Here is a 23,723-nt window from a genome sequence, read left to right as displayed (position 1 = left end):
TTAATAGTGGGAATCCATAGATGTGCGTTTAGGACATCTCATTCGTCGCTGGGAGCTTCCATATGGCGCACTTGTCAGTAAGGTAAGTATAACCGATTTTAAAATATAACGATCGCATGCGTCAAAATTACGCATGATTATCTTTTACGTGACTTTTATGATTTTGATTAGTATAATATTTTTTTTTATTTTTTTGATGTTATTGTAATTGTATATCATTACTAACATTAATAGTTTATTTTATAGATATTGGTGCAACAATGGGTAGTAGTAATTTGGACGAAGACCGTATCCTGGCCAGTCTCATGCAAAGTGACGACGAGCTTCCCTGTGAGGATATCGATAGTGAAGTAGGTGACCATGAGAGTGAAGATGACGTGCTGAGCGACACAAAAGCAGCTTTTATAGATGACTTAGAAGTAGACAGAAGAAAATACTGAAGAACCTGTAGTAAAAAAAGGAATTTACTGTACTTTTTGCCCTTCTAAAATAAGGCGAAGGGCAAATGCGTCTTGTAATGTGCCAAAACTGTTTGTAACTGATTTTTATAGAATTCTATGTTCCTATAATATGTATAGGATATTGTTATTGTTGATTATGTGAAAAAAAAGGCTGATTATAATGGTTAAAAATAATTTATAGTAGTAAAAGTAAATGTTAAAAAGTTTATTTGATTTATGACTGAAGTCTATAAGTTTGGTTATTATTTATTAAAAATATATTTAAAAATATATTATCTGCAGTTTAAATTATTCTTATATATGTGTCAATATATATAACATACAATTTTATTGAAATAAATTAATAAACACCAACCTACAGCTAAATAAAACACATGCGTAAATTTTACGCATGAGTATCTTTTCCGTACTACACAATATGATTATCTTTCTAGGGTTAATGGGTGCCACGTTTTAAGTACATACAGTCTGTTATACAGTGGACATATTTAACATCTAACGCCTATTAATCTAGATTCTAAACATTACTTACTCGAAAAATCTGTAGCTAGCTAGCTCAGTAGTCGCACTTGATTATTCGAACAACGACGTGCCTAAATTAAGTTAGTTTCAAAATAAATGAATATTGTAGTTTTTACATACCAAGTCAAAGTTAAATAATTTATTCCAATTAAACCATATATTCAGCTACTTTTGAAACGTCAACAAAAAAAGAAATAAACAATAGTCTGTCAGACTGTGCGTCAGTGAAGTGCACGTTCCAAAGGCTTCGAATGGAGAAGAACGGGCAAGAAACTCTATTCGTTACCGTACGTTAAAAAAATACATAATAAATAATACTTACGATTATTTGGGTTCAGCAGGATCCTATGAAGTTTCAGTAAGTTTCAGGTTCTTATCATAATTTTATTCATGACACCTGATTTATCAGTCATATTTTTATCTTTTATAATCGATGTCCCGATGGACATCATGTCGATTAAAATTATTGAAATTTCATCACTTTTGAATGTGGTCAGCCAGATAAGACATTTTAGACAGAAATCCAAAAAAGTTTTTTTAAACTTTGCATGCATTTTTTTATTAATATTTTTTATTTTTTTACCATAAATCTTATCTTTCGTGGGTGCGTTTACAAAGATAGAATTTCACATGCACATGATACTCTGGGAATCGAACCCGCTACACGTTGCACGACAGCCAGGTGCCCAGCCACAGCGCCAACCTCGACAGGTGCAACTGTGTCTGCAAGGGTTACTGCAGCAGTTTCGGCTCGTAGCAGGAGTAGGAACAGGGTGGTTTTTAGTCAGTAAGAGTCTGACACTCCCTCTTGCGTCACCCAGGGCAGAGAGAGGCTTTTGATGATTTTCACCTCTCAAAAAATGTGTATCTGTGATTACTTAATCATCAAAGTAGCTACCATTTTACTATGGAGTTTCTTGCTCGTTCTTCTCCATTCGAAGCTACACTTTGGAACGAGCACCTAGCTTCACTGATAGACAGACTGACGGACAATTCAATTTGACGTTTCAAAAGTGCCTAATTTAGGATTAATTGAAATAAATGCTTTGACTTTGACTTTGAACTGTAAATAAATCTTGGCATTGACCTTGTGTAGGAGATTGACATTGGTTGAATTTTATCAGTTAGGTATAAACGTGTATCTAATATACAACGTGTAACAAAATACCCATATACATCAAGAAGGGCTGATGAATACAGGTTGAATAGAGTCTCTACACGAAGTTTCAGCTTAAAATACGATTAAAAAAAATTTGTACCAAATACTTGGTATCGCATGGTTCTTGATTTTAAATCATACAAACATGTCACAACACTACAGGGGTCACTCGCTAATATTACGAAACATTTCTTCTGTCAATCTGATCGCCTAGTACCTGTCTACCTAATTTTGAATCACGCGGCGGCGCGATTTGAAAAATTCATAACTTGGTAGGTACCATGAAAACATGAGTTTAAAAAACCCTTCCCGTATCGTTTGTTATGTTATCTAGAAGCCGTGCAATTGATATGTATTGTATACCCCCTTTTTGTTACACGTTGTATATTATCCATGTAGTTTACAGGCAATGTAATTATTACAATACTTTAGTTAGTTACTTGAAAACAAAGCGATTTATTGATATTTTATTGACTTTTTTATTCAATTAAGAGAAAGATAGTTTAAAAGTGGGCGTTGTTATTTATCGTAGGATTTATTCCTCCTTTCATTAAGAATATGTTTCTGACCATGACATAAACTCAAATATTGTGATTATGTAATTTATAATGGTAACATTAATTTGGAATGTTAATACTTTGCACGCTTGCTTGCAGGCAGAATACAATGACTTTAACTGCCGTACTCAGAGTCATTTAATGGTTACTTAACCCATTCCTTAGCAATCGTTTTCGATACAAAATCGTAATTAAGGAATAGTTTAAGTAATCGGCAGTTAGAATGTCTGATCTTCCTTTGTAAATTCTTGCAAAAAAATATTTTGAAGCGCTTTATTGCTGTTCCGAAAAGTGACATCATGGCAGAAACTTTATATAAACAGAATAATTTGTCAATTATTTTATCCGATTTCCTTTAATCTTGTATAATCTTAAACGTTATCACAATGATTGGAGTTTTCAAGTAGGTGCTTAGCAGACTTCAAATGAATGTTATTATTGATACGTACAATATCTACTGATTAATCAGTTACTCTTAATCTTATATTAGTTAGAAGTGACTTTGCATTATTTTGAGATGTTTTTTTTGTCTTATTTTTTAATACATATAAGCTTCAGATGACTTCAAGCGATTCGTATATACAGAATCTCTTATTGCATTATTAAGGCAAGTTCGCCGCATACGTTATTATTTTTTGTTTTTATGTTATAAGCCGGTAAATGAGCACACGGATCACCTGATGGTAAGCAATCGCCGCCGCCCATGGACACCCGAAACACTAGAGATGTTACAACTTACAAGTGCGTTGCCGGCCTTTAGGGGTTAGGAATTTAAGGGCTTTTGGGGAATCGGGGATTGCGAAAATTAGGGAAGAGGGTAATTGGGCCTCCGGTAACCTCACTCATATAACGAAACACAAGCGTTGTTTCACGTCGGTTTTCTGTAAGGCCGTGGTATCACTCCGGTCGAGCCAGCCCATTCTTGCCGAAGCATGGCTCTCCCACAATTAAAAGGTACCTAATTAAATACAAGTCCATAATATTATATATTTTTATGTACATAGATGTCTGCAAAATGCCAAGTAATGGAAGTGAGGAAAAACATCTAGATATAAAATTAAATGTAATATTGTAATCATGAGCAGTCATTTCATCGTGTCAATAATCTTGTGATTTGGTATCGGATTTCCGTTTAGACTTTGATCTACTACCTATAGCTACTTCTAATAGGTACGTGCTATCATAATCGAAAAATACAATTAATTACTAGATAATTTAGATAATTTTACAGTTTTAGAGATAGGTACTATCTAGCCCTATGTGTTGTTAGAGACTTAAGTCTCTCCCTTTTTTTACTCTTTATTTATTTTTGGGGACTTTTACATAATACCTTATACTAATATATAATCTAATTACTCTCCCTGTTTCAATATATTTTCTTATATATTATTTTTATTCCAAGCCCTTCAGCCGTTTTGACGTGATTGAATAACTAACATACACCGAACCTTTCGCCTTATAAATATTTTTATAAATACACTGATGTTAAGTTGAAAGAAGACAATTAAATACATTTGTGTAAATCGCATTCGACTCGGATTGGTCTATCCACAGGACCACAGATGAAGCCACTGGCAGAAGCTAGTTGATATTATATAGTGTTCCCCTATTATTACAGCGCGCAACTTATATACTAAGCTTGTATTTACACCAAAATGGATGATAATAACTGAATACCCGGAAAGGCACAAAAATAGGAATTTCGATGTGTTCTATAAATAATATCAAGTGCTGTTTGAATATCATAAGCAACGGAATATGGTTAGTGTAGACTCAAGGTTATTGATATATGGGTGAGTACCCAAGTAGGTACTTGGGTATGTTTTGCGCATAACAGTCCATAGCTGTTAAAATGATAAGATAGTTTTGTTGTTAAACGCATAATTTTTTGAGTACTTATCTATCTATATGTATAGACAAAAGCAATAAAATAAATCAAGTAACAATTTCAGTATTTTTTAAAGATTTAAGGTTATTTTTTTCAGTTTTCAATAAATTCTTTCATAACTTTAGGTGGACAAACATAATAATATCTTCTGATTAATTTCGTTGCGGGATCTAAGGCAGTCATTCATGTCCCTGAGACGCACCGGACTTCAATGTTCCGGTGAAGTGACGGCTTACAGGTGTTGCAGCGGTATGGGAGGTTGTGGTGTGCTTATCCCATTATCCGATATAAAAATAATACATATATTTCACTAACAATCTTATTTACTTACATTTTATACCTCATTAATTTTTATAAATAAAATATGTAAGGTAGATATAAAGTTTATCACTATGCGTCCTGTTTATATGCCAGGGGTCCAACTTATCGTACTGTTGACAACAAATAAATTAACAACAAAGTGAAATGAAAAACATTATTGATAAGGGATACAGTAAATCATTTATTGTATGCTTGATTCCACAGTGGCGTGATGATTAAGTCTTTTATGTTGGTATTATTCCATCTGATCGTGTAATTGCATACTCTTGAGATAAGCGTGAATGAATCTCACGGTATATTATGAGCGTTTAGTCTAATAACTAATTTGATGTTCAATCTATCCTCGTATATAATACATATATAAATATGTAAAGAGATTGTTTGTTTGAACGCCTTAATAATCTCTGGAACTGCTGGTCCGATTTGAAAAAATCTTTCTGTGTTGGATAGTTCATTTATCGAGAAAGGTTGTAGGCTGTGCAACAAAACGTTCAATTGGAGCCGAGCAGAATGATGTGTTTGCTTGTTTGCTTTCTATTCCATAAAAACATACATAGTTTGATGAAAGACAGTCAAGATTATTTTTTTCTAACCGTCTTTGAAACCATTTGCACCCAAATCTTCGATACAATTTTAAGCTGTTATTATAGGTAGTAAGAGCAAAAATAATATATCTTAGTGCTGGTCCATAGATAACAAGATAACTGCTTAAAAATACAAAATAATTAACAAGTTAATCTTGAACGACATTATTTAACTTAACGAGTGTACCTAAACATAATAAAGACAACAGCTGATCTTAGCTTATCTGTAGTAGGTAACACAATCATATTATGAGTAGCTGGTATAAATTGACCGTCGAATGTGTGAAAAGATTATATAAATCGAGACCATGATAAACTGGTTGTTTACAGCTCTCTGTGTAGTATTATTACGATAAGTAGTGTCATAGTGCTGAAATGATTTGCAGAAATCATTTATACCACTCATAAGTACCTATTACATATCATTTTGTAAATAGGTGTGGGAGAATTCAAGGTTTTGTTTGGGTATACATGGTTTTTTTTTGAGGCGGGAAAAATCATCCAATGACTTCTCCCGCTTTGGACGAGGCGAGAGGGAGTGTCAGACTCTTTTTGACTAACAATTACCCCGTTCCTATTCCTGCTTCTCGAGCCGGAGCCCCGACAAACCCGCTAGGTAGTCCGCAGCTCCAGATCAGACATCTGCCCTCCTGGGCCCCATATGTGGTGGGGGTATGTACATTAGGGTGGAGCGTTAAAATTTTTTTTTGATTTTCTCATTTGAATAGCAGTAGTTTGTTGTATTGTACTCCCAAATGTACGAGAAAAATAATTAAAAAAATATTGGAACCCACTTTTAGCCCTCTACTGCCGCTTGAAGTTTATAAAAAATCATGAAATCGACCCATAATAAAGAACTTCATATACAAAGAAATAAACAATTATTTTATTATTATTGTGAATTATAATATCCTGTATATCATAAATTTCATAATAAGTAATCCATATAATGGTAATAAATTGCTAACGTATGATAATACTACGCCAAATTTATTAAAATATAAACAAAAATAGTGGGTACTTTGTAAGTTGAGTTGTTTAGTTTGAATGTTTTGATGATGATGTTATTTACATTTCTACCGCCACGTTAACATTAGTCCAGTGCTATTAATTGTGTGATTCAGTTCGTTTTAAATTGTGAGTTTAAAATTAATAAAATACCTACGTTATAATGTCGAAGAGAATTTCGTGAACCGAAGCAGATTGCCCCATTTTTGGACCACCTTGTTTGATTAATAAATCTGTGCTTCCAACTGTAGCAGATACTTTAAAGCATATTATTTTTGTTAGAAACAAAGAAAAAGAGAAAAATAACGGAACAGCCTCCTATTTCTAGTGTTTACAAAAATCCGGGTAAAATGGCTCATGCGCGATGGTTGACAACAGCTAACTGAATCTTGAGATTATGTGTTTCCACACTCAATCCTTCAACACAGTTAATAAAGCTCACAGAATATATTGTTAAAGTTTATGTTCCCGTTTGGTTTTCTATAAAGAAAGAAAGTTCATTTAAACAAGGCCCAACCCACGTATATAATAGAATTAATAGAATTTTCCCGAAACCTTAGCTCTGACTTTAAGCAGATTATTGATCCAGTTATACAAAGAAATTCATTTTTTGCACATCCTGAAAATCTTTTATTAGCTATGTTATACGAGAATCGGCCACATATAAAAGAATTGGCAATAAGATGAATAATCACAGCCAGAAAAAATCAACAATCTGGAATATTAAAAGTTCTTAAACTACGACGCATAAGACTATACTGATATGATTGTATGGAGTGAATCACAGGTAACGTCTCCTCCCATATTAAGGGATATCAGTGACATAGAATTGGAAAATCTTCTTGCGTCTGACTTGCCAATTATGGTTGAATTGCCGGATTAACTTTGTTAGGTCGGTAGAACGATGTGTAAAAGTGGTCACTGAATCATCAACTACAATGTTTGGGGAAAAGCCAGAGATGGGTTAATTCGTTCTATAATAAAATTACGATCAATAATGCCATATTTTGAGACGAAAAGAAATTTTGTAGTACCCAAAAAAAAAAAATATTATTTCGGATTCTTTCTCGATTTTACCACTTCTTGCATTTAAATTTATTATTTTTCTTTTATTTTATTTTTCTCAAAAAAGATGTTTATATAAAATTGGTTTGTTTTTTTATAATAGGTATAATAGAATTTTATGTTTATAATATGAGCGTCAATGTATGGAGAACGCTCCACGCTCAAATAATTGGATACCATATTGTATTCTGTCCCTCGACATTTTGTACATAGAACAATCAAACCTATGTGGGGCTAAATTTTTCGGACAGTGGTAGATGCAACAAATGTTTGACAAATGCGACAATTTGACTGCACGTTTTGCGCGGTGGTTGGGCAACTGGCTGCCGCGTCACGTGTAGCTCGATTATGGTTCTACTCCCTCACGGAGCAATTCTTTTTGTGATCTTCAAATTATTTTTTCTGGTCTGGGTGTCATATGTATGTGAACTTGTATGTTTGTAAACGCACCCACGACACAGGAGAAAATTCTAGTGTGGGACGACGTTAAAAAAAAGAAAAAAATCACAAGAAAAAACGGAGTAAAAGCAGAGCTTTTGCTGTAAAAGTTTAAAACAAGAAACTGGTTTTGTGTTGTATTATAAACCCTTGCTCCTTTTGTTATTTTTCAAACAGCTGTCGACTCTCAATTCATTCCAGTTTCAAGCCCTATCTTTTATATGACAGACACCAACCTATCAAGCGACATTTTAAACTTTATCGCAGTATATTAAAGTTGAAAATCCATTAAGTAGGTATAGAATTATTATGAAACACGTGGATCTGAAGAGACGTGGATTAGCAAAAGTTCAAGGATAATGTAATCTGACCCTTTATTTGTAATGTAGGTCACGGTTGTCTGGGCACACGGGACTTTAGTTTTGTTCGTAAATTCTCATGGATTTGGACAAAATACGCTTCGGGTGTCCATGGGTGGTGGTGATTGCTTACCATCAGGTGATCCGTCTGCTCGTTTACCGGTTTATACCATAAAAAGAGTTTTACAAAATTGTATTTGTGATGTTGTTTTCAAAATAAGACTGATTTTGGCACGGAGCAACATCTAATGAGATACCTACTGTTTACCTATGTACTAAATGTCACTGAAATTATTTGTTCGATACGAATGAAATAAATTATTGTATTCACTCTTAGATGACCATTTATTTATTTTATTTATTTACACTTTATGCACATGTGTACAAAGGTGGGCTTAATGCCGTAGGCATTTTCTACCAGCCAAACCTTTAGGTGATGCAGTGAAAAACCAGTGGTAGGTGCATGGAGCAAGTAAATACAAAAAGCTCAGGTGGAAAAATAGAATATAACTACTTACACAAATATATACCAATATATATTTAAATAACATGGAAAAATAATAAACCTACATAATAACATTACATATACTATTTACATATACTATTTACATATAATATATACATATAATACATACTAATTATAGTGATGATCATAATGAAGACTCTGACAACCTCCTCAAAAGAAGCTCCCGAACTCTCCGCTTGAACGTCAAGCGAGTAGACAGCATCCTGACATCGGTGGGGAGCGCGTTCCACAGCAAGATAGATTGTATAAAAAAAGATGAATGAAGGAATTTAGTGTGGTGTGTAGGACATTGAAGGAGCCGGTTATTGGAAGAGCGTAGATATTTGCTGTGGTTGGCGCAAGTGTACTGAAAAAGAGAGGAAAGATAGCTAGGCGAAGAAGGTGAGTTGAGGAAGGAGAAGAGTGTGGTAAGCGCCCTTTGCTCCCTGCGCTGGCGTATGGGCAGCCACTTTAATTGCAGCCGATGTGCAGAAACGTGATCATATTTACGCAGGTTGAAAACGAATCGAATGCAGTTATTCAGAAGTCGGTCGAGTTTATTGAGGAGATCTGCATTCAGGTCGTAATAACAAACATCCGCATAATCAATAATAGGGAACAATAAGGCCTGCACTAGCATTGACTTGGTGGTAGACGGAAGCAAATTCTTAACACGATAAAGAGACCGCAGTGATCCGGTCACTTTTTTGCACACACTGGTGACTTGTGCCTGCCAGTTTAAATTGCTGTCAATGAGTAAGCCGAGATCCTTAACATTACTACTAAACGGCACGATCGCACCGTCAAAGACAACAGGCGGTAGCGATGCACTGTCAACTTTACTCAGAGAGCGAGAGCTTCCGATGATGATCGCCTGGCATTTGTTGGGGTTCACCGCGATCCCAAACCGTGACGACCAGTTGTTGATGGCAGACAAGTCATCGTTAATTTTTGAGATGGCATTCGGTATATCGTTAAAGTCAGCCTGACAGTAAAGCTGCAAGTCGTCGGCATACAGATGGTACGAACACTGAAGATCTGAAGTGATTAGATTAATAAAGATAGAAAATAAGAGAGGTGAAAGTATACCGCCCTGAGGAACGCCAGCTTTTAGTTCGCGCCAATTTGATGTTGAGTCACCATGTTTGACCGACTGCTGACGTTCCTGAAGATAAGAAGAAAACCATTCCAGTGACTCGCCAGAGACCGTAAGGTGGGATAGGATAGCTAAAAGGATGTCGTGACTGACCATATTGAAGGCATTCGAGAAATCCACCAAAACCAGGACTGTGGCTCTAGTGTCCTCAAAGCCGTTTCTAATATCGCCAGTCACTTTAAGGAGGGCGGAAGTAGTGCTGTGGCCTGGTCTGAAGCCAGATTGTAATGGACTAATTAGTCCATTTCTGTATATGAAACTCGAAAGTTGTTTATGTACGCAGGCCTCGAGCACCTTGGACAGGAAAGGAAGTATGGATATTGGTCGGAATTGGGAAGGAAGAGTGGGAGTAGAGACCTTTGGTAGCGGACGGACAAAGGCTCTACGCCAAAGGGACGGGAAAGTTCCGGAATAAAGGGAGAAGTTAATAACATGGGTTATAGCAGGTAGGAGGTGATCTAGGACAGTAACGATCATGTGGCGAGAAATGTTGTCACAACCTACCGCTTTGGATTTGATTGACAGGATAATCCTTCCAACCTCCGACAAATCAACTGGAACGAAGCAGAAATTATTTAGCGCATAGCATTTAGTGATCTATAAAGGTATTTAATACCTATACCAATGTAAATTCTAAATGGAAAAGATCAAATATCGTACAATTATAAAACTTAGTAGGTACTGCTTTTCAGTCATAAAGATAAACAGAGATGACTGTTAATTTATTTTAATGCACATGTGTCTGCATTATGACATAATATTGTACGTGTAATTGAGTTGTTTTTGCTATACACATTCGATATTAGGTATATTCTTGTATCACATTTTATCATAAGAGCGTTACTTGTATTATGTGTCGATACTTATCGAATATGAAGAGGAATGTTAAGATACAACATTTATTTTGTGTGCAGTTAATTAATAAGTAGGTACTTGATGTATTTGATACGAAAACAACAGTGTGTAATTTATTTGAGTAACACACACACAAACTCACAAGCATTCGCATTTATAATATTAGTAAGATGCATGTAGTAAAAAGCCGTTATTTCAATATTATAAACAGAGATTCCAATTCTATTTACTAATCTAAACTAGATATGTATATCCGAGCTGCGGACTACCTAGCGGGTTTACCGGGGCTCCGGCTCGAAAAGCAGGAGAAGGAACGGGGTGGTTTTTAGTCAGTAAGAGTCTGACACTCCCTCTCGCCTCGCCCAAGGCGAGAAAAGTCATTGGATGATTTTCCCCCCTCAAAAAAAAAAAAAAAAAAAAAAAAAGGCCCGTGCGTACGACGCGTCGCGTCGCGTTCTGCGCGCGCCTCAAAGAGCCAGACCACCACAGATGGGGCCTAGTAGGGCTGATGCCCGATCCGGAGTTGCGGACAACGTAACAGGTTACTGGGGCTCCGGCTCAAAGCAGGAGAAGGAAGGGGGTGGTTTTTAGTCAATAAGAGTCTGACACTCCCCCCACCTCACCCAAGGCGGGAGAAGTCATTGGATGATTTTCCCCCTCAAAAAAAAAAGACTAGATATATATGCTTCAGAGAGAACAAAATATTTTTTATCAGCACCACACCTGCAACGAACACTCAGAGTAGGGAAATCCAAAACCGATTAAAAACAAAAACATAGGCTTTAGATAAGTTTAGACTATCTTTCAGCCTGATTTGATCTGCTACAAGTCTGGTACGGAGTCCAAATTTTAAGTAGAAAAACAACAATACGGTTTTTCCGTGACATAATAATATTATGTAATTTATCAAAAATATGTTAGCAATAAATTGGGGGTATTATATTATCAACGAAAATAGTGATTAATTAAGTAATTTAAACTTAAGATAAGTACAGGTGTAAAAATGCGTACCTTAGGATTTTCTACACACAAAATTGTAGGTAGCTTATATTCTAGGTCTTTGGCAGATAAGACAAGATTTTAATCTTGAAGAAAATAATTAAATATGTTATAGCTACCAAAATCAGACGCAGAACAGCTTAAAGGTACCATAAAATGCCGGTACCATATCGGCATAAGTCCGCCATTGTATGTTATATAAAAAGCTTTAAGATGTCCACTGCTGAACATAAGCTTCCCTCAATAACTTCCAGATAGGCTTGTTGGAAACATCCTCCATACAGCGATTGCCAAGTTTGATGATTAACTATGCAACAACTAAAATGTGTGGAATTCTGATTCTTAGATTTTATTACATTTTCCTTAGTAACCTTAGTTCCTCGATCCAATAAAAGCGTACGGTATTGAAAAGGAAATAAATTCAAAACAATTGAACTTTAATATCAAGACAATAGAAGTTACATTCATCGCTGTAGAAAAGTGATCGAAATGTCCAGTTTCCCAATAAAAAGTTTCCTCCGTAGTAGGATTGGGTTATTTTTTGTACATCCACATTGTATTGGTAACGACCCTAAAAACAAAAAAAAATAACATTAAAAATAATGACTTACTCATGTAAAGTAATTGAGAAAAGCTCTACTAGTTTCGAGTCACAACGGGACTCTTATTCATGAGCAGCGTGTACAGACGCGGTGAAGTTTTCACGCAGCCATCTTGAAACTAATAACTATCGAATGCTTTTCTAAATTAGCTCACGTGAATAACCTGTAATCTATATATTAATACGTGATGCAAAAACTTTGGACCGCTTTTTACGAAAATTGCGCGGACGTAGGAGCATAAAATTTGGTACACTTATAGTTTATGTGTAGGAGAAGTGCAGGACGCTAATATTTTTCAAAAATAATGCTTGTAAAGTACATTAAATCAATAAATAAAACATTACACACACATGCATAGTATCTGATCGTATTTGACAAAACGTCAAAATCTATAGACATTGCGATGATATTCTCAAGTCTCATATGAAAAGAGTTTGTTTGAGTTTGAGTTAAATAAAAATTATCCTTGAACGTATGTTAAGTGGTATTGTAAATTAAATCGTATATGGTTGAATTTCGACCACTAGGCGACCACTAGTTTTCAATTAATTTACTATGTCTCATGATAGTCTATAACAAAAAAAGAGAATAGAATAGCTTTTTCACGTTGCACTGAAAAGGGCTGAAAAGGTCTGAATTTACATCAATCAATTAATTTTATCACAACTGATAGGTAATGGTATGAATAACATTCCATGTCATAGTAGAAAATATCATTGATTTTATATTTTGTATGATCATCGCCATGCTGTACGATCATGATAATGATCAAACAAATCATATATATCAGTATGATCAATAAAGTTAATCATTGCGCAATCCTTGGTGAAAAATAACCACAAAAATTACATCTTTCTTATTCATTCATACATTCATAGATACATTGTTTTGAGAGCGGACAGTTAGGTACATTGATAAGTATATAAGTACATACGCACTTTAGAAATTGCACAATCTTTTGTAATATTGTAGATGGCATATAATATCGGCTTCAAAAATAAATGTTCGCATGGTTTCTTCAGTTGAAATCTTATGTATTCTTTCCCTTTTGTCATGGCTATTATTTTACCCTGAAATATGTAAAGGAAAATATTTTAATTAATTGGTAGGTAACGGTTCGATCAGTTTTTTGATAAAGAAAAAATATTCATGTTTTATTTGTGGAAGTCCAGGAAAGGTTTAAAAGGTGAGAAAAAAAAATGGTTTTAAGGCGGTACGAAGTTTGTCGATCCAGCTTGAATTACTAAAAAGTAGATTAGAAAGGCTACAAAATAATTTGAAATAAAGAAACTCGGTGCAGTATTTCAATTATTTATGTCTCTTATTTTTATCTTAGTGCAGATTATATTGAGTAAGTGTCTTCTTTATCTTATCTTAACACAGAGCCGTATTAGAAAACTAGGCAAATATCTAGGGCGTCAGGTAATAGACAAGAAGCGGCGGCATTACGAAAAAAAAAATATAATTGAAATATAACAAATTCCAACTGCTGTTTTAGTTAAATTATTATTTCTAGATGTAAAATTATAAAATGTGACGTCACATTAGAGAGGGGGAGGTCTCACAAATGTGACCAATTGTAACAAGGACGGGGGAGGGGTCAAAATCATGAAATTTATGTGACGTAATTTATGGATGGCCCCCTAGATCACTCTCTAACTTTAATGCGCCTCTGTCTTAAAATAAAAAAATATACTTACTTTGGTTAAGATTACATTTTGGGTTACATTTACGTCATAGTACAAAATATTATGGTCACTAATCTCAACTTGCATTGTTGCACAGTCTTTATGTTTGGGACCTCTGCATTTGTCAGCGCCTGTCAGAGTTAGATTGAACGTCCCCTGAAAACATATTGCTCTTTGTAATTTGTGAGGCGCTATATTGTTTATAAGTATTAAAATCATCTTGCAACTTTTTTAATATAATAATATCACATTTAAATTGAAATTTATTGTTGAATTCAATAGATAAAGTTAATTCAATTAATTTTGTAAACCCGATACCTGCCATACCTCATATTTACGAATATATTCAAGCTTCGAACTATGTTTACCCATGTAAAATATCACACAATACTTACATATTTATTCTTATCACCGAATACATCACTGAAATTTAAAATCACAAACAATAAAACTGATATATATTTTAACATTCTTAAATTCAATAAAACCACTTGCTTTATTAAATAATGCCCAGGGGTGTATTTAAAAAATACATTTTTTTTTTAATTAGAAAGGTTACTTCCTTTTACTACGAAGTTTTTTATTGTTATGGGCAACAACTGTAGCCCTTTACAAATATAAAAAAATAAATGAACATATACCTATTTGTTTACACACACATGCGAAGAGTGGTCATTTTATTACCTACTTAGGCCGGAGTTATTTAATTTACTGATACAAATAATTTGAACAAAACCAAATGCTGTTGCTACGGTCTGATGGGCTAGAAAATGTTGGACGTTGATCGTTAAAAAAATTTAGTTTTTTTATGGTTAAGCGACAAACACGACTCAAGATGGAGATTATTTTTGTTAGGTATTTTGATTAGTAACAGTACGGAGTCTGGAATTGAGTCCAGCAGTCCTTACCTCCTAACTAAATGGTGCTATACTGATGGAGTTGAGGAATGGAGGAGAGGACGTATGTGTGTGGACGTGAGGAGAGGTGACCTAGTATATATAAAAGACCCTTCTGTCTATTTATTTAGGGAATTATAAGCTAGTTTTTATGTATAACTTAACATAAGTAAATTCGCATAAAATTAATAATCTAACTTCCAACACGTTGATGTGAATTCTGTTATGAAAGTTGACTTGCATACATACTTAATACATATTTATTAGCTGTCAAATACATTTTGCACGATCGAAGTAACATTCTGAACTAGCGTTTCGCCTGTGACTTTTCTTGTTGTTGTCTGTTATTATTCTTTTACCATGAAACTTATAAGAAAATAGCCAAGAGTTTATTGTAATATATATCTACACTAATTTATATGTAAAGCTGAAGAGTTTGTTTGTTTATTTGATCGTGGAAGCCGAAGCCGAGCAGCAGGTGCAGCCGCATGGTAGTACATAGCTAGTTTTTGCCCGTTTAGGTACCAACTATGAAAATTGTAACCTATTATTATGAGATAAGAGTTGTTTCAGTGTAAAGTACATACGCTATTTATTTTTGAAATGTACCAACGATTATATCGATCGATTTATTATAATGAGAGGACGTTTAAGTAAAACTGATACAATTTATTTTCATTCACGTGAAGCGGAACTAACCGGATGAAAGTATTTACTTTTAAACAAACGTGGGTCTAAAAATATGCCTAAATTTATTTTTATCATTTTAATTACGTGTTGTGTGTTAATTGTGCTTTCTGAAAAAAATAAAAACTATGTAAGTCATTTTACATGTATGTATGTGTATGTATTTTATATTGTATTTTACTAAGTAGGTAATATGGCTATAAGTATAGAAATTTGGGAGTAGTTATTCGTAAACTAAGATAAAAAAATATTGTAATTTTTATGCTTCGAACTTATTTAATTTCCATTTCTCTTTGTTTATTATGTTGTGAATGTTTATCAATCATCTAGCTTAACTGACACATTGGCGGACAATTGAATGTAACGTTTCAAAATTGTCTAGTTTAGGATTCATTAAAATAAATGCTTTGACTTTGTCTTTGACAATGGCGAGAATAGGTTACCTTCTATTTATAGAAATTAAAAATAGTGGTTGAATCCGTAGCCTTGTCATACAATTATGTACGTTTTTTACTCGAAATATGATCAGTCTATGTTGTACACCAGATTGTTTTACGTTATTAGCTGACCTGGCAAACCTCGTGCCGCCTAAATCATTTTGTTCTCACCTTTTAAACCTCCCCTTAAACATTAGCTAAACAAATTGATCTTTGTAAAATAGAAATATCTTTTAGTTAATAAATGTACTTTAATCCTTGTCTCCATTATTTTTGAGGGTTCATTCAACGTCGTTGTAACCAGATTAGATATCTGCCACGGGCCCAAACGAAACGACTGTACTGAAATACATGCGACGATCAAAAACAATGTCTCGCTTGATTTCGACGTGGTTGTCACTGAAAACATATCACCAAATAAGGTAAACGAATTGCTTATTATTTTTTTATTACCAACTAGCAAACCCGGCGAACTCCGTCTCGCCACCAGGTGGCTTCGCGTATTTTCGTATCAAGAGATGGCTCTGTATGTGAAAAAATATTTTCCGTTTTCCTGCTTCTCTTTGAATTTTTTCCTGAATTTTCTTTGCTATAAACCTTACGAAGCCCGAAACCTTTCCAACGAATGCAAAAGCTTGGAAATCGGTAAGTGCGTTCTGAAGTTATAGCGTCAGGAAGGAAATCCCGACTTATTTTTATATAATAGACTAGCAAAACCCGGCGAACTCCGTTTCGCCACCAGACGGGCTTTCCTATTGATTTTCTTCAGATTTTTTTTTTGCTATAAACCTCACGGAGCCGGAGACCTTTCCAACGAATGCAAAACCGTGGAAATCGGTTCGTGCGTTCTGGAGTTATAGCGTCAGGAAGGAAAACCCGACTTATTTTTATATAATAGATAACCCTGCGAGAATATTATTTGACATATATTCTGTATAAGGGTCAATCTCCAAAGCGGGTGTTCGTGTGATTGCTCTGGCGCTTAATAATTAGATTTGGATGGTTAAGGTAAGCGTCCACAGGCCCGCATCGTGCGCATCGCACGCAACGGATTTTAGTTTATATTGAATAGAAACTCATACAACTGCGTCCACTGAGCCACATAATACGGATCACATCATTGGCAATACAATGCATGCGATGCGTACCGATGACGTCATACGGAATGCGTGCGATGTGTACGATGCGGGTCTGTGGACGCTTACCTCTAATTGTATTCAAATACTATATTTTTGTTATTTTCAATGAGATACATAATTACCATTAAATATCTGTATCTGAGGGGCGTCAGTGGGACCACACGAATGCGTTCGTTTTAGAGATTGACCCATAAGCACCCATGTATTGTAACTTACCTAAGACATACTTATTAAATTAATTACTGCATTACGCCTGCAAGATATGCTTGAGATTATGTATGTATGTGTTATTATAAATAATACACAATTTAAATTTACACTATTTTCATCTCTGCTTTCAGGCCAAAGTATTTGCAATATCCAATGGTAACGAAATGATGAGGTTACAACTAAGCAAACCTTGCGATAACTTATTCATGAATCCTATTTTGACCAATCTGGTCAACCTTACAAGGAACTGTGTCGTTAAGAAGGTAAGTCAATGTCAACCACGCTACGGAAACAAATATATCCTATTTCTTATGGAATAGATCACAGATGGTAAACGAGCAGACGAGTCATCTGATGGTAAGCGATCAGTGCCGCCCATGGACGCTCGCAACCCCAGTGGAGTCACAGGTGCGTTGCTGGCCTTTTAAAAAGGAGTATGCTCTTTTCTTGAAGGTTGTATCGGTTTGGAAATACCGCCGACGACAGCTCATTCCATAGTTTTGCTGTGCGAGGCAGAAAGTTTTGTGAGAAGCGCACAGTTGTGGCCTGTTAACCATCTATATGATGGGGATGGCCGTGCTGTCGTGTAGGTCTTACAAAGGTGGTGTATCGCGCGTTATACTTAAAATATGTGTTATATATCGTCAAGCCTTTTATCGACGAAGGGGTAGGCAGAGGTAGAGACCTAACAGGGTCGGGGCTAATTAAATATTTTTCTGCAGTTTTTTTAGGTATCTAACGATCTCTTATTTTTGTTACAGGGACACTACAAGTTTTCATTAAATTACGAAGAGATTCTTCGAGCATATTATGGCGGATTGCATTTGTATGGTTTATATACATTTAAATCTATTCTTTATGGAGACCAATGTAATTTTTCTTGCACTATTATTGAAGTTCAGATTTCACGCACATAAATGTTAAAGTGATATTTTTGACCGTAATTTTCCATACTGTACAATTTTTTTTTTTAATCATACGTGTTAAATCTACCTCTGATGATTCAATTTTATTTTATTTATATTGTTAATGATTGTTTTTAAATAAAAATGTACACCAATCTCATTTCTCACCAGTGATTTGAACACCTTTGAACACCACAAGAACACCACAAGAAGCTTTGAACACCTTTGAAGCAAAAAAAGCTTTGAACACCTTTGCAAGCTTTGAACACCACAAGAAGCTTGTGTAATTATTCAAGTTATTTAGTACCGTAAAACGGGGTTAATAAAATTCAAAGGGTGAATAGATACAGGAATGGGGTGAAGAGATGTTAGAACATTTTCCCAACATTTATTCAGCTATTTTCTGTATCTATTTACCCTCGAATTCTAATCACTTCGTTTTAGCGTATGCAGTTGAGAAAATAGCCTTATACCTTTTGTAACCGTATCGATTTCCGGAGATGCGAACTACCTAGCGGGTTTAACGGGGATTCGGCCCAAAAGGCAGAAGTAGAAACAGGGTGGTTTTTAGTCAGTAAGGCTACTTACTCACCCATAAGTTAATTCACATTTACTTATCCAATCTCGTTGGAGATATACATTGTTGATGTGAATTCTGTAATGAAAGTTGACTTGCATACAATGACATAATACATATTTACTAGTTGTCAAATCCATTTCGCACGATCGAAGTAACATTCTGAACAAGCGTTTTATCTGTGACTGCCTCGTTGGTCGAGTGGTCGCAAGTGTGACTGCCGGACAAGGGGTGTCGGGTTCGATTCCCGGGTCGGGCAAAGTATTACTGGGTTTTTTCGGTTCTTCGAAAATTTCTCAGTAGTAGCACGGAGTCTGGAATTGTGTCCAGTATATGGCAATAGGCTCACCACCTATTACATGGGACTTATAAAACAAATGGTAAAAAGTGGGTGTACATTGTATAGCGGTATTACGTGTTGTAATGTGCTCATTTAGCTCATTAGAGGCAGAGGTGCTCCTCTGCCTCTGCCTACCCCTTCGGGGATAAAAGGTGTGAAGTTGGATATTGTGTTTTATCTGTGACTTTTCGTGATGTTGTCTGGTATTTTTCTTTTACCATGAAACTTATAACAAAATAGGCAAGAGTTGATCGTAATATACCTGTTTAGTACAGGTATATCATAGGTGAACAGGTGAACTGTGATGCAGAACTTCGGAACTTCTTGTCCGATTTGAATAATTTTTTGTGTGTTGGATAGTGCATTTATCGAGGTAGGTTATAGGCTTAAAAACAATACGCTACGACTAATACGAGCCGAGCAGCGGGTGAAACCGCGTGGTACTAGCTAGTTTTTGCCCTTTTATGTACCAACTATATAAATTGTAATATAATTATGAGATAAGTGTTGTTTCAGTGTAAAATATGTACGTATAAAAATAACCCTCAGTAATATTTATTTTTGTAATGTAACAACGATTATATCGATCGATTTATTATAATGAGAGGACGTTTAAGTAAAACTGATACAATTTATTTTCATTCACGTGAAGCGGAACTAACCGGATGAAAGTACCTATTATTAAACAAACGTGGGTCTAAAAATATGCCTAAATTTATTTTTATCATTTTAATTACGTGTTGTGTGTTAATTGTGCTTTCTGAAAAAAATAAAAACTATGTAAGTCATTTTACATGTATGTATGTGTATGTATTTTATATTGTATTTTACTAAGTAGGTAATATGGCTATAAGTATAGAAATTTGGGAGTAGTTATTCGTAAACTAAGATAAAAAAATATTGTAATTTTTATGCTTCGAACTTATTTAATTTCCATTTCTCTTTGTTTATTATGTTGTGAATGTTTATCAATCATCTAGCTTAACTGACACATTGGCGGACAATTGAATGTAACGTTTCAAAATTGTCTAGTTTAGGATTCATTAAAATAAATGCTTTGACTTTGTCTTTGACAATGGCGAGAATAGGTTACCTTCTATTTATAGAAATTAAAAATAGTGGTTGAATCCGTAGCCTTGTCATACAATTATGTACGTTTTTTACTCGAAATATGATCAGTCTATGTTGTACACCAGATTGTTTTACGTTATTAGCTGACCTGGCAAACCTCGTGCCGCCTAAATCATTTTGTTCTCACCTTTTAAACCTCCCCTTAAACATTAGCTAAACAAATTGATCTTTGTAAAATAGAAATATCTTTTAGTTAATAAATGTACTTTAATCCTTGTCTCCATTATTTTTGAGGGTTCATTCAACGTCGTTGTAACCAGATTAGATATCTGCCACGGGCCCAAACGAAACGACTGTACTGAAATACATGCGACGATCAAAAACAATGTCTCGCTTGATTTCGACGTGGTTGTCACTGAAAACATATCACCAAATAAGGTAAACGAATTGCTTATTATTTTTTTATTACCAACTAGCAAACCCGGCGAACTCCGTCTCGCCACCAGGTGGCTTCGCGTATTTTCGTATCAAGAGATGGCTCTGTATGTGAAAAAATATTTTCCGTTTTCCTGCTTCTCTTTGAATTTTTTCCTGAATTTTCTTTGCTATAAACCTTACGAAGCCCGAAACCTTTCCAACGAATGCAAAAGCTTGGAAATCGGTAAGTGCGTTCTGAAGTTATAGCGTCAGGAAGGAAATCCCGACTTATTTTTATATAATAGACTAGCAAAACCCGGCGAACTCCGTTTCGCCACCAGACGGGCTTTCCTATTGATTTTCTTCAGATTTTTTTTTGCTATAAACCTCACGGAGCCGGAGACCTTTCCAACGAATGCAAAACCGTGGAAATCGGTTCGTGCGTTCTGGAGTTATAGCGTCAGGAAGGAAAACCCGACTTATTTTTATATAATAGATAACCCTGCGAGAATATTATTTGACATATATTCTGTATAAGGGTCAATCTCCAAAGCGGGTGTTCGTGTGATTGCTCTGGCGCTTAATAATTAGATGTGGATGGTTAAGGTAAGCGTCCACAGGCCCGCATCGTGCGCATCGCACGCAACGGATTTTAGTTTATATTGTATAGAAACTCATATAACTGCGTCCACTGAGCCACATCATACGGAAAGAGATGACGTCATACGGAATGCGTGCGATGCGTACGATGCGGGTCTGTGGACGCTTACCTCTAATGGTATTCAAATAGTATATTTTTGTTATTTTCAATGAGATACATAATTACCATTAAATATCTGTATCTGAGGGGCGTCAGAGCGACCACACGAATGCGTTCGTTTTATAGATTGACCCATAAGCACCCATGTATTGTAACTTACTTGAGACATACTTATTACATTAATTACTGCTGTATTACGCCTGCAAGATATGCTTGAGATTATGTATGTATGTGTTATTATAAATAATACACAATTTAAATTCCCATAATTTTCATCTCTGCTTTCAGGCCAAAGTATTTGCGATATCAAATGGTAACGAGATGATGAGGTTACAACTAAGCAAACCTTGCGAGAACTTATTCGTGAATCCTATTTTGACCAATCTGGTCAACCTTACAAGGAACTGTGTCGTTAAGAAGGTATGTTACGGAAACAAATATATCCTTTTTGTTATGGAATAGATGGTAAACGAGCAGACGAGTCACCTGATGGTAAGCGATCAGCGCCGCCCATGGACGCTCGCAACACCAGAGGAGTCACAGGTGCGTTGCTGGCCTTTTAAAAAGGAGTATGCTCTTTTCTTGAAGGTTGTATCGGTTTGGAAATACCGCCGACGACAGCTCATTCCATAGTTTTGCTGTGCGAGGCAGAAAGTTTTGTGAGAAGCGCACAGTTGTGGCCTGTTAACCATCTATATGATGGGGATGGCCGTGCTGTCGTGTAGGTCTTACAAAGGTGGTGTATCGCGCGTTATACTTAAAATATGTGTTATATATCGTCAAGCCTTTTATCGACGAAGGGGTAGGCAGAGGTAGAGACCTAACAGGGTCGGGGCTAATTAAATATTTTTCTGCAGTTTTTTTAGGTATCTAACGATCTCTTATTTTTGTTACAGGGACACTACAAGTTTTCATTAAATTACGAAGAGATTCTTCGAGCATATTATGGCGGATTGCATTTGTATGGTTTATATACATTTAAATCTATTCTTTATGGAGACCAATGTAATTTTTCTTGCACTATTATTGAAGTTCAGATTTCACGCACATAAATGTTAAAATAATATTTTTGACCGTCATAAACCCACACCGTACAAATTTTTTTTTAATTATATGTGTTCAATCTAACTCTGATGATTAAATTTTATTTTATTTATATTGTGATTGTTTATAAATAAAAATGTATACCAGTCTCATTTCTCACCAATGATTTGTACACCTTTGAACACCACAAGAACACCACAAGAAGCTTTGAACACCTTTGAAGCAAAAAAAGCTTTGAACACCTTTGCAAGCTTTGAACACCACAAGAAGCTTGTGTAATTATTCAAGTTATTTAGTACCGTAAAACGGGGTTAATAAAATTCAAAGGGTGAATAGATACAGGAATGGGGTGAAGAGATGTTAGAACATTTTCCCAACATTTATTCAGCTATTTTCTGTATCTATTTACCCCTCGAATTCTAATCACTTCGTTTTAGCGTATGCAGTTGAGAAAATAGCCTTATACCTTTTGTAACCGTATCGATTTCCGGAGATGCGAACTACCTAGCGGGTTTAACGGGGATTCGGCCCAAAAGGCAGAAGTAGAAACAGGGTGGTTTTTAGTCAGTAAGGCTACTTACTCACCCATAAGTTAATTCACATTTACTTATCCAATCTCGTTGGAGATATACATTGTTGATGTGAATTCTGTAATGAAAGTTGACTTGCATACAATGACATAATACATATTTACTAGTTGTCAAATCCATTTCGCACGATCGAAGTAACATTCTGAACAAGCGTTTTATCTGTGACTGCCTCGTTGGTCGAGTGGTCGCAAGTGTGACTGCCGGACAAGGGGTGTCGGGTTCGATTCCCGGGTCGGGCAAAGTATTACTGGGTTTTTTCGGTTCTTCGAAAATTTCTCAGTAGTAGCACGGAGTCTGGAATTGTGTCCAGTATATGGCAATAGGCTCACCCCCTATTACATGGGACTTATAAAACAAATGGTAAAAAGTAGGTGTACATTGTATAGCGGTAATGCGTGTCGTAATGTGCTCATTTAGCTCATTAGAGGCAGAGGTGCTCCTCTGCCTCTGCCTACCCCTTCGGGGATAAAAGGTGTGAAGTTG

General features: G+C 35.4%; 2 protein-coding genes across 2 annotated transcripts; one reads left to right on the top strand and one right to left on the bottom strand.

Annotated features, from left to right (window-relative positions):
- Positions 1–12,243: 12,243 nt before the first annotated feature.
- LOC118265218 (uncharacterized) lies at positions 12,244–14,959 on the bottom strand. Its single transcript, XM_035578016.2, has 4 exons — positions 14,563–14,959; positions 14,180–14,323; positions 13,418–13,549; positions 12,244–12,448 (listed from the first exon to the last, which is right to left on the bottom strand). Exons 1-4 carry the CDS (start codon positions 14,635–14,637, stop codon positions 12,299–12,301), a joined length of 501 nt encoding a protein of 166 aa, XP_035433909.2. The 5' UTR covers positions 14,638–14,959; the 3' UTR covers positions 12,244–12,298.
- Positions 14,960–17,186: 2,227 nt separating this feature from the next.
- On the top strand, positions 17,187–18,453 carry LOC126912649 (uncharacterized). Its single transcript, XM_050705708.1, has 3 exons — positions 17,187–17,195; positions 17,668–17,799; positions 18,298–18,453. Exons 1-3 carry the CDS (start codon positions 17,187–17,189, stop codon positions 18,451–18,453), a joined length of 297 nt encoding a protein of 98 aa, XP_050561665.1.
- The last annotated feature ends 5,270 nt before the right edge of the window (positions 18,454–23,723 follow it).

Source organism: Spodoptera frugiperda, chromosome 28, assembly GCF_023101765.2.
Source record: "Spodoptera frugiperda isolate SF20-4 chromosome 28, AGI-APGP_CSIRO_Sfru_2.0, whole genome shotgun sequence".
Lineage (NCBI taxonomy): Eukaryota > Metazoa > Arthropoda > Insecta > Lepidoptera > Noctuidae > Spodoptera > Spodoptera frugiperda.
The sequence above is the reverse complement of the archived record's forward strand: the minus strand, read 5'-3'. Positions and strand labels throughout refer to the sequence as shown.